At 39.7% G+C, this 12,420-nt stretch overlaps 1 protein-coding gene across 3 annotated transcripts in view; it reads left to right on the top strand.

Annotated features, from left to right (window-relative positions):
- The first annotated feature begins 2,650 nt into the window (after nt 1-2,650).
- The window catches only part of TRPS1 (transcriptional repressor GATA binding 1), a 180,792-nt gene continuing 171,022 nt past the window's right edge, over nt 2,651-12,420 (top strand). Inside the window, exons 1-2 of one of the 3 annotated variants that reach the window (XM_075705989.1) lie at nt 2,651-2,660; nt 10,507-11,435. In XM_075705989.1, coding sequence (XP_075562104.1) covers nt 2,651-2,660; nt 10,507-11,435 — 939 coding nt within the window. Of the gene's footprint in view, nt 2,661-7,461; nt 7,499-10,506; nt 11,436-12,420 lie in introns of those variants that run through there. The other 2 variants (XM_075705987.1, XM_075705988.1) reach the window with 2 other exon arrangements.

Below are 12,420 nucleotides of genomic sequence, written 5' to 3'. Positions count from 1 at the left end.
ATAATACACAAACCACTCACAGTGAATCCATTTGCATTCGCTTTGGTCTTTTTCTTTTTTTTTTTTCGTTTTACTTTGGTTTTTTTTAAGAAAGTGCTCAGTGTTTCTGGGTCTGCATGAGGACCATATGATATGTGCTGCAACGGAGAGTCTTTCCTAGTTAATAGGGATGATTCCAAAGGCAAGGTAATTCACCACTGCTTTGGCTGGAGCTAATATTGGGCTCCAACGTCAGTTCTCTAATTTCTGACAAATGGCCAAGATTTCTTGAATAGGCACAGCTTTCTGTTTTGTGTAGGGAACACACAATCCACTCTTTTGTTGTGGTTGCCACTGCTGTTGTTTCTCCCCCATTCACAATGGAGAGTGGGGTTATTTGTGCCGAGTGGAAAATCAGTGCCAAAATTCTGACTTGCTTATATTTAATGTGATGTTAGTTTTTGTGATAGCCATAAAGGGTATAAGAGATTTTGTAATACAGATCCCCCTGTATCCCGACCTCCAAGTCAAGAGGGCATATTGGTGATGAAAGTTTTATCTGTCACAGGCATATCAAGATGAGAGTTTACTGCATGATTCAACCCAAATGTATAGAAACTGTTTATATAGAGATTGCCAAACATTTTCCATTGCTTTTCTTTTTATCTAAATTCTTGAATATATTACTAAATAAAATAGTCTGTGTTTGGAATGTATGGCTGTGGGATATATGGAAACTCACAGCATGTGGGGGGAAGAGTTAGAATAGGGAAATATAATAGTTTTGTAAACTTTACGTGAATATAGGTACATCATATATAGACTCAGGATTCAATTTGCTGATCAAAGCATCCAAATAACTTTGGATTTAATAATGTCAGCAATGAATGCTAATATATGGAAATTGAAAAGCATGGAGCAACAATAGCTAGCCACGCTTACCAGTATTACCCTGCAGCATATAGATTTACATTTTTTTGTTTTGTTTTGAAATCACAGTTTGGAAAATGTGTGTTCTTTTTCCCTTCTCCCATACTTCTGAATGTGGGTTCTCCTGAGCAAGCTTAGACAAGATTCAAGCTAAACAATAGGGCAACATCAGAACCTTTGAAGGCTCAGTTTGGATAGATACCCAAAGCCAAAGTCTTCTTTGATGTACGTGGGCTCAACTCCTGTTGCCCTTGGTTGCCCTCTCTTACCTATGTAACTTGCGTCTGGGTACCCTTGCCAATTTTTTTCTTACAAAAAAAAAAAAAAAAAGGACATTTTTGCAAACTCATGTTCATCTTGGTTCTAATCTGGCTGGAAAATTACTACAATAATGTCCTCTCCGGTGATGATTTAATATTGCTGTTTCAGATCCAGGCTGTAGACTTCTGCCTCCTTCCCACTTTTAAGTTTTGATCCAGCTGAAATTTCAACCCTGTTTCAAATGGGGTTTTTTTTGCCTCTACTTGGAAACAGTTATTTGAACTTTTCTGGAATGCTAGCCAAAACCATCCTCTTTCTCTCTTCCATCTGCTCCCCTTCTCCCAAATAATTTTTGGTTCCATTTGACTGAAGTTTTGGGCAGGGGAACTTTGACGCCTTTCTCTCATATCGCCTGATAGAAAAGAACTGCACATCTCAGTCTTGCTTCTCCCAAAGTCAGTGGGGCTTTTCCCATTAGCTTCAAGGGAAATAGGGTCAGCCCACCGTATTCTTAATGCAAGAGAACAAATGAGTCACTTCTTGTATCCATACCTGATTGCTCTTGCCTAGGAGCCAGGAGGTCACCTCATTCCTCACTCTTCATCTCAGGGTAGCACTGTGTTTGCCTCTGCCAATACACTCAACTCAGATTCAGTTCTGAGTCATTTGCAAACCCTAAACTCCCATTGTCTTCAAAGGACATTTGGATTACAAAGAACATTGGGTTTACTCAGGCTGAAAAGAAATTGAAATATAGGAGATCACCACACCTACTGGAAGAGAATTTGAAGAGACAGTGGTTGTTTACCCTGAAGACAGGATGAATAGGGGGGATATGATAGATGTGCCCACAGCCTAGAGGATCTTCGATTCTTGCTCGTACAAGATTGACGAGAAACTCTACTCCATTGACAAGAAACAAATTCAAAATGCTTAAAATATTTGCTCTTTTTTAGTTTGTAATTAGATTGTAAAGTGAGAGCTACAAGATATCACTGATACCAGGATTGTAGTAATGTTCAGGTAGATATTGGACACTTTTATAGGAAGTGGGGATATACAGACTTACTTAACAACAAATTGTAGCATGTGAGAGATAATTAAGGGCTATAAACCCTCTTACTCTTCAGAAATTAAGCCACTGTCTAAGTGTTGAGGATTAGGAGCAATTTATTTTTCACAGAGGTAGGTGATTCTGTATCTGTCCATAGGCAGTTGAACCTTCTTTGAAAGATCTGGTATTGGCCGCTCTCCAAGGCAGAACACCAGACTAAATGGACCTCTGGTCTCATCTAATAGGGAATGTTCTACAGTCCTATAAAGGGTAATGACAGCAAATTAATAGAATAACCAGAAGATTCAGTGAGGATGGCAGGGCTCTTATAGGAGGTGTCGGTCCTGGCAGAAGTAAGTTATTTCATTGCAGTAAGCAAATCAGGCTGGATTCTCTCTGCGGTGCAATAACAACAGATTGGGGAGCATGCAAAGCAGCATCAATACATAAAAATTAAACTACTTTTAATACACAAAGCTGAGTTTAGATAAATGCAGAACAGAGAAGCAAAGGCACAATATTCTCTGAAAGTGTGGCCTTTTTATGCTGTTTTGGAGACTAATTTACATACAAATAAAATGTCAGCTTATCCCATAACTGTCATGATAAATTGGAGCATTTAGACTTTTGCACGAAGTGCTCTTTCTGTACCTTATTAAATTACAAGATCTTGGCCTTTTGCCAGGCGCTAGGGTGACGCTCTCTCTACTGAAACGCATACAGGAGAGGGATATGGGCCTGGACATCAAGAGAAACCAGGTTGAGTCACTAGCTAAGAGCCCTGCCTGCATGTCACCTTGAACACCTTGATTTTTGCATTGTCTCTGTAGATAATTTTATTTTTCTGTAAAATGGCAGTGATATTAATTTTCCTGTTTCGTAAGGTTCTTTGGAGTTTAACAGGTTGTCATGTTTACAGAGCATTTTTAGATGCTTGATTGAAAGCCAGGGAAAAGTGAATCTTTGCCTTCTTGGGCTCCCCCATCCTGGATGGATGGCAGCGGAGGTCCAGTGGGAGCAAGCTCTGCAGCAGGCTGGTAAGAAACGCAGAGCAGCACTCTTGAATAAAAGAAGGAATTGTAGAATTCTTCATTTTGGTTGCAAGATACTGTAATATTCTACCCCATGTTGCCTCTTTAGACAAGTCACCTTTTGACTTCAGTTTGCCCTGAAAGTGTCTGCATGATTACTCCAGTAGTGAGCTTAAAATGAAGTAAGTGCCTGGAAGTAGGTTCAAACAATCTGTTTTGAAATGCCACTCCTAAACTCTCTGAAATGACCAAGTGTCTGGTCTATACCCATAGAAAAGGTTAGATTTGTTTCCGTGGCTAGATGACTACTAATATGTGCTGTGTTCTGAAGCACATGGTAATAGAAAAGATCATTTTGAATTAATTTGATGTGATTTAATAAGAGATTTATTTAATGAGAGTTGTTTGAAGGTGATGACACTTTGTAGCTGAACGGGACTTAAGATATCCAAAAGTGCACCTTTAGAGATTTGAGAATGATCAGTGTTGGGAAAGTAAATGTAAATGGGAAGGAGCAAGCCTGAACAGACCACAGCTTTTTTTTCCACTTGTCTCTGTTGTAAGCTTTGTGGAAAAAAAATTGCAAAAAGCTCTTGGAAAATTGGTGATCAGGGACCAAAATAAAGAGTCTGAAAACACAGAAGAGGAAGAGAGGAGGTGAAAAACAACAGTGTTTTGTTATAATACTGGTTTACTAGTATGACGTATAAGACATGATTTTTTCCTTGCATTTTCTAGATTGATGAAGCTATCATAGTTTCAGTGGAGCATGCAGAGTGTAGAATATCAAGCAGATACACGTTGACCAAATACAATGTCTGATCCTGCCAAATTTTACTGATAGGAGAAGGCATGTTCTACTCTAAGCAGTCTGAGGCAGGAAAGAGTGGCCATGCAGTTCTAGGGCTTGTAGAAAAACATATATATCTTAAAAAGTCCGTTGGAATTAGTTTGTCACCTGGTTAGTTAGAGCCATGATGTCCCCTGTCTTGTATTGTGTATTTGAAGAGACTGGTGCCAAGGGGGAGGAGGGGGTCTTGTTGAAGAGGAGTTGCTTGTCATTAAGTTTATTCTGCCCTCCAATGCTTCAGGGCCTGATTCTTGAGTTCCTTACACAAAAGGGTTGTTCTTCCCTTCTCAGCAGAGAAAGGTGAGGACCACGTATCGGTTGTTTTCAGGCAGGCTTGCTCTGAGAACCACAAGCAGAGCTGGTTGAGAAGCGACGTGTGTGACTGCCTCTAGCTCTGTGTCCCACCCAGAGGTGAAGCTATACACCCCTCTATTTTTCTGTCATTTCACTGTTCAAGTATCCACAAAGGAAGGTGGAAAGATGGGAGCTTTAGCCGGTCCTGTACCGCCGTGTCTAAGTCGGGGGGTAGTTTGCATCTAATATAATCTAATTTTCAGTGAAGGCAGCAATTTCACCTGGAATTTCCAGTGTATTTACTGCTTCTTATTATTATATTTTTTGAAAATGCTTAAATTAGAAAACATACAGGTCTTTGAACTGTGGGCTGTCCTGATTACCTTGTTGACTTTCTGGTTGTGCTCAGCACAGGTCTGGGCCAGCCCGGCAGGACGGGCTGCAGTGGAGGGCTGGGCGCGGGGTGGCTCCCCGGGGATGGAGCCCGCCGTGGAGATGGTTTCCCAGAAATTCGCTCTCTCAAGACAGGAGCTTTCTGGCTTCAGAGTTCGTGTGCCTTACGGCTGCTCGATTATTATATGGAGACCGGAGAGAAGGCTCCAGATCAGTTAGGACTTTATGTGCTTGATAGAAGCCGATACTTTGAACACTTAAGGTTTTTTATATAAAGCACAGCAGACAGCCTTTGTAGCCTATTTATGTGTAATAAGCTAGGTCTTGTTTTGTGCCTTGTTTTTTTTTTCCTGTGAAAGAAAAAAAAAAAAAAAAGGAGAGAGAAATTAAAACCACAGCAGTGTTTTCCCATGCGACTATAGTGAGTATCCTGCGATCTTACATGATCGGCTGTCCTGGTGGGGTGGAGTGTGGGAAGGTGTCAAAATATGTCTCTCAATTTTTTTTTTTTTTCTTAAAAGGGAAAGCCAGATGAGTGCCAAAAGCCCTGTTCTCTTCTCTAGCCCTGCAGTAACAAACTACATGAGTGTATGTTATTAAGATGATAAGATTAAATTTCTAGCTACTAACGTGCTATCACAACAGCAAAGGGGGAAAAAAGATCTTGAAAAAATTATGAAAATTAGTCTGACGGTCTCCTTTTAATAATAAGATCACTCCCAACCCCAACAGACAGTGTAGGCTGGAATTCCACAGGGCTTTTTTGTGGTCCTAATGATTTTAATAATACTTTGTGCTATGTAGCACCTTTCATTAGAGGATCACAAAGTGCTTTACAGTCACTAATTAATTAAGCCTCACAACACTCCTGTGAGATAGGTAAGTATTAGACATATATTAAGCTGAGACACTGAGAGTTAATGATTTTTTGCTGCATTATTCTAGCAAAATGATTGATGTTTAAGCACCATATGTGTATTATATGTCTGTGTGGGTGTGTAATATATATGAGTGTAAAAGTATTAATTTTACTATCCCTTAACAAAGAGGTCCTACTTGAGCCTGTTGAATATAAGTGCGTATTTTCATTTAACTTTTTGTTGCTGCAGCATATTGACTGATAACATCACAGTCTTCACAGACCCTTGACTCAGTTTGCTATTCGTCTGCTTGTGCATCTACTTGCACAAAGATTAGTCAGTGGCATCTCACAAAATTCAGACATCTTTCTAAATGTATTATGCTGTTAAAAAGAGTGCGTGACTAAGATCTGACCTAACCCTGCAGTGCAAGCACAAGGCAACAACCATGCTGTTGCAATAGGCTTTGATGACAAGTCATCACGTTCAATAAAAGTAATGAGCAACAACAATGACCCATTGCGGGAGCTGATGATCAGCAGGTAATTAGCCATTATCTGCACCACTCATAAGAAACTATTGATTATCAGAATTTGCTTTTTCGTTTTATTTTTTAAGAGGTACAGTAGTCACTACGGTAATGCATTTTCCTGGATTACAAACTGATTTTAGCAGAAGTTTCCACTTTTTGCTTCTGGGGTAAACTGATGTGAGTGATTGTTGAACAGAGAAGTCTGTATCTTGCAGATGCACGAATCGTGTAAAGTAGCCTTGGCTGGTTTTGAGGGAAATTATATATAGCTATTAGTATTATGTCCACTTTAAAATAGCTGAGGGTGATCATATCAGATTAAAAAAAAAAACCCAAAACAACATATGGTTTAAGGGTAATTTCAGCATAATGAAAATAAGATACTAAACCCTGGATTATGGAGCCCAAAGACAAGTTCTGCAGCCTGGGCCCTATCCCAAGTTCCCTCAGCTGGGAAGTCTCTTACTCACATCAGGCTTAGTAATTCTTTTATTTTGGGAAGGTCACCATTTCCAGTGACAAAAAGGTAGTTCAGTCGAATGGCTGTTCATCACTTGGCCTCTTCACTAACAGCCAACAAACGTGCTTATTATTGTGATGGCATTTTGGAGATGTGGATAGTTACCCACTTAAAGTAACAGCGCTAAATTCATTTCAAGTGGGACATGAGGCAGCCAGCAGATGATAACTTTCAATTGCTGATGGCAGAGCCTGGATATGAACCAGTTATTTGTATTCCTTTATCCATCCCTTTAGGCCAGTCCCATTACGATGCACAGTACCTGTTAAAATATGTGAGTTTTTCAGGCGCACTTATTTTTTACAGCATTTATCCACCTCATTTTCAACGCTTACTTTAAACTTGCTTTAAACTTGTCTTTTGGTGAACATCACCTCCGAGGTAACTTTTGTCTCTCTTTCTCTGCGTGTGTGTGTTTGTGTGCGTGTGTACAAGAGAGTGTGTGTCTGTCTGAGGAGAAGGCAGCTACGGAATTTCTTATGCTTGATGGAAGTAGAGAACAGCAGCCATTATTTGTATAGTGCCCACTAACAGATGTATGTGAATGTACAATAGGCATAATAATGTTTTTAAGTAAAAACCATATTTTGAATGCATAATTTAGGAAGGAAAACCTTTTTTGTTTTGTTTTGCAGATATACAGATCAGCTCTCAAAATGTCTTCTGTGTCTTCCGTGCATCTTCTAAGACAATTGCATTAGCCCGCCTGCTAGTTGACTAATAGAATTAATAATTGTAAAAAGCACTCTAAAGCCACATGCCTTATGAAGTCAATGCTGGGTATGATTTTACAAGTATGTGATCCATTTTTTCAAGTGAAATTGTTAACTGAAAACGTTCTTGGCACACAATAAAACATTGTGCAATCTGTTATTTGTCTTAGAGATAATAATTTCAGAGTGGCTATATTCTTTCTATATCTAACTTATGACTTGCTAGGGGATGGTTTCTTCGATTTAGGAGTATTGCAAATGCAGTTTTATTTACATAATATGTCTCTGAAAAAAGATAGTGGTGGAATTTCAGTGACAAAAAAAATACCGTGTCTTTTCTTGAGTGGATATCAAGCAAATAAATGACAGATGATTTTTCAAAAACTAAAAGAAAAAAGAGGGGAAAATACTTTTAAATTCAACTTAAGAAAGTTCTTGTATTTAAATCAATGTTGTCTTCTTTCCTTTCCTTCTCCGAGTGTAGAATACGGCATGAAAAAGCTCCATTAGGCAGATGTGGGGTTTTTTCCCCCCTCCATTAACACACAGACTCACAGATATGTCAGGAAAATTTGAACTGAAGTATCTAGATCTGGAGTACTGTCTACTTAGCCTGTATACAGTCCAGATTCTTCTTTTCTTTGCTTTATAGGGATTTTTTTCCTGTCCTTTTCTCTGACTCTCTTCTGTCAGTTGCCATGAAGATAGCAGAGTCTCTAAACTTTCCTTATCTGCCAAAAATATCTGTAACAAAAACATTTTAAAACATTGCATTTAGTCTTGTTTAATTTTGACTGAGGTAACAGTTACGATGTTTACTTTCTCGGATTCTGATTTTTCTTCACTGTGTAGTCAGGACTCCTTTCTCTGTCCATGAATTGCATTTAAAGAGAAGTTATTTTAAAAACAGTTTGGGATGTGTAACCAGGAGAAAAATACAGACTTAGCTGAACACCTACCAGAGATGCTTACCAATATTTTTAGTGTGCTTTAACCAAGAGCATTCATGAAGTCCCACAGGGAAGCAGTAATGCTGAAAGTCTAAGGACTATCTTTATAGCTTGAATTATATATATGCGCACGTTGTTTTGGTAGGCTGAGTCTGTATTGTAATAGTTCTCTTACCACAACAGGAAATCTTCCTTTTCTCTTAGCTCTGAGTGACTTCATGGTTCAGAAGTTATCGGGGGGGGGGAAGTAAAATTCAGTGCATACATATCCCAGTAGGTGTGGCTGACATTAAAGAGAAGACACTTGGTTCCCAAGCATGTGTGTCTTCTACAGTAAGGAATCACAGTAGGCATTTAAGAAACCTATTAAGACCACACGGAGTGTCAAAATTTCTGTAACACGAGCTGGCATTCTGTGTGAAAGCCGTCTCACTGTAGCCCATGCTGCCTGTGGATTGGCTCAACCACAAAGACAACAGAGGCAGCCCAAGACACAAGTTGAACACTTCCCCTAAGAAGCTGTCTGTTTTTATCAGCATAGCATACAGTGCCCTTTCATGTGGAGCAGATGTAAATAAGAGGATGTACAGATGCCTGTTCTTTGATTTTTAACCTCCGTCCCCAGCCATACTTCTCAAAGTACTGTTTTGCGAAGGTCATCCATAGCTTTTAAAGGTCTGGATGCAGCACCATTTGGAGCACATCAGTGCTGCTCCCAGAATCTCCAGGTGGTCCTCCCTTCGCAGAGCAATATATATCTCCAGTGCCTCCCTAGGCGCCCGGCTGCGGCTGGCCCGGGAATGGGGGCTCAGGCTTGAGTCTACAGCTCACATCTCATGTGTGGTACTGCAGGCTGCTGCCACCGGACCACACGCAATCTGGCAAAGAGAAACATTCATCATTGTATACAGCATTGGCAGAGATAAGAGCATGGAAAAAGTTGTAGCACATCTGTCTTCTGCCCATAGCTAGCATGTGAACACAAATGGATCAAACCAGCTAGTGATGAATATGAAATCCAGAACCACACAGTGGAGAGTGCAGGGAAGTTTCATACGTGTATTTTCTCTAACTAGGCTGGGGGAAGGTGAAGATATGTAGCGGATGAGGAATTTGGCTTACTACCTGCATACTCAGATTATTTGTTCTTCCATAATCTGCCCTGTTCAGCTGGCAGCGAACTCGCTGGTGGCAGACTCCTCCTTTCTCTCTGATCCTTATTGCTGTCCTGTCTGAACTTTCCTAAATGGATCCTGAAAGTGTACTTTCAGATTTAGCGATAGTGGCTATGTCTGCAAGGAGGACTGAGCAGAGGAAGGTTCAGCTGTTTAGATCCATGTGGATTCCAGGTGTTTTCGGGGTAGATCCCGACTCAGCCATGCAGCAATGTCAAATGTCTGGATCCAGGCCTGTAAAATTTTATTGACAATGGGTTTCCTAATAAAGTTAGTTTCTCTTTGTTTGGCAAATAGAACTAATTACATGAATAATGGACTGTGGGGCCAGACTCCAGAATATCCATATAATCCTGTTTGAAGTTTATGGGCAGTAGGAGGGGGAGCTTTTGCTAGAGAGAAACTGATACCTGCTTAGGAAAAATACTTTCTCTGAAACCTCAAAGTTACTTACTTGCCTAAATCTGTTTCCTTCCTAATAACTTGTTTAAGTGCTCCTGATTATGTCTTTTAGGTTTATTTTTGCAAAGCTACATTATATGTAGTTGTACAGTGTATGAACATTAGACAGCAGAAGTTTATTTTTCCCCTTAGTTTTTGAAAATTATTTTCAAGGAAGCATTCATTTAAAATTATTTCTGCCAGACCATTATCTTCTCAAAAGATAATGAAACCTGTAATTCACTCATTCTGTTGGCAGTGTTTTCGTACTTTAAAGTTGTCTTTTATTTAAGTTCAGTCTCAGTGTGACTTTTTTTAATATAACGTTCCAGTTTTCTGCATAGACTAAAAACCTGCTTGACAAAGATTTCCTGAAAAGTCGATGTATTCATATAGTTCAGAATGCTTTAAAAAGTGCCAGGCTTATAATCTGTTATTTATCTTGAATAATTCTATAGGGTTTTTTGCTTTTTTTCTTTCTTTTTTTTTTTTTTTTCTTTTTTTTTTTTTTTTTCTGTGGTAGATATGGTCCGGAAAAAGAACCCCCCTCTAAGAAACGTTGCTAGTGAAGGTGAGGTACAGACCCTTGAGTCTACAGGTACTGAAAGTGAAGAGTCTGGAAGGAAAAAAGAATTTTCCACAGAGCAGATGCAAGAAAACACTGACCAGGGTGATGCGGCAGAGTTAAATAACAAGGAGGAGCTTTGCACGCATGTCCAAGAGCCATCTTCCAGCATTAAAAAAGACTTGAAAAGCTCAGTGCTGAGTGAAAAGGCTGGCTTCAATTATGAAAGCCACAATAAGGGAGGAAATGTTCCATCCTTCCCTCATGATGAGGTGACAGACAGAAATATGCTGGCTTTCTCATCTCCAGCTGTTGGGGGAATCTGTGAGCCCTTGAAGTCTCCTCAAAAATCAGATGCAGATGACACCCAAGATGTGGTCTGTACCCCATCAGGAGATGCAGCGGAGACAAATGAGGAGCATCAGATGTCGCCAAAAGCTTCAGATGAAACAGTGCAAGTGCAAAGTGGTCAAACTGATGGCCAAGGCTCAAGCCCGGTCCCCATGGCCTCAAAAAACCCACAAGTGCCTTCAGATGGGGGTTTAAGGCTGAACAAATCTAAAGCAGATTTGTTGGTAAATGACAACCCAGATACGGCGCCTCTGTCTCCAGAGCTTCAGGACTTCAAATGCAACATCTGTGGATACGGTTACTATGGGAACGACCCCACAGATCTCATCAAACACTTCCGCAAGTACCACCTAGGACTGCACAACCGCACCAGGCAAGATGCTGAGCTCGACACTAAAATTTTGGCTCTCCACAACATGGTGCAGTTCAGCCACTCCAAAGACTTCCAGAAAGTCAACCGCACTGTGCTTTCAGGAGTGCTGCAGGACATCAATTCCCAGAGGCCTGTCTTACTAAATGGGACTTACGATGTACAGGTTTGTATTTTCCCGGCGTCCCCACTTCTGCTAACTGCCTTCTCAACTACAAAGGTGGTTATTTGCAAAGGGTCTCCTACCTATGCAATTAAAGTACTTCATATAACCTGCTTAAGCCTTAAGAACTGTTTTGGTCTATTTTAGCCAGGCTTTCTGCAGGTCTGCTGAGCATCTTGTACAGTAGAGGAGTACTTGGCTTTTTGACCAGTGATATTTCTGTATACTATTTAGTTGTTGTGTTAATCAATAGCAAAAGATCTTATTCAGCAAACAGGCAAATTGCTGAATTGGTAATCATATCTGAAGGATTTGCTGTCATGGAAAGAAAGGAGCAAATAATAATGAAAAATAACAACCAGATAGACAAAAGACAGCAGCTGGAAATTAAAAATGTAATCCTAAATTATCAGCTGCTGGGAGTCAAGATTTGGCTTATTGATCCTTTATTAAGATAAAATAAATGGCAAGACTTGGCAACTCTGAAGTTGTCTAGTGCCAGAAAAACAGGATACACAATGGTTATTTAAAACATTTCAAAGTAACAGTAATTCACGCTGTCCTTCACGTTAGCGGGCATGCAAGGAAAGGACTATTGCCTCAGTCATTTTCTCATCTAGTTGGAGCAGGGAAAAAATTACAGATACTGCTGTGAAAAACAAATTCTTATTTTTACCATGAAAAAGTGGACTCAAAAGCTTTTTCACTGAGTCTCTGTTAGTTTTTTATCCGCTAATTTTTAATCAGTTTAAAAAAAACCAAAAAACCAACCACATGATGCTGCTTTAAAAAAAATTCTCTCATGAATGAGCTGAGAGATGTGGTAGGATACTTCAATATTCTCTGATACAAAAATTCAGATTTTAAGAACAAAACCCCAGGTAACAAAGTTTGCGTACAAAACAAGTTCAAATGTCCATCCAATTTCAAGTGTATGTTTGCATAGGAAATTATGTCCGACCCGGTAGTAATCACCAGACAAAACTGA

This window comes from Pelecanus crispus, chromosome 2 (genome assembly GCF_030463565.1).
Source record: "Pelecanus crispus isolate bPelCri1 chromosome 2, bPelCri1.pri, whole genome shotgun sequence".
Taxonomy (NCBI): domain Eukaryota; kingdom Metazoa; phylum Chordata; class Aves; order Pelecaniformes; family Pelecanidae; genus Pelecanus; species Pelecanus crispus.
This window is presented reverse-complemented; position numbering and strand designations above follow the sequence as displayed.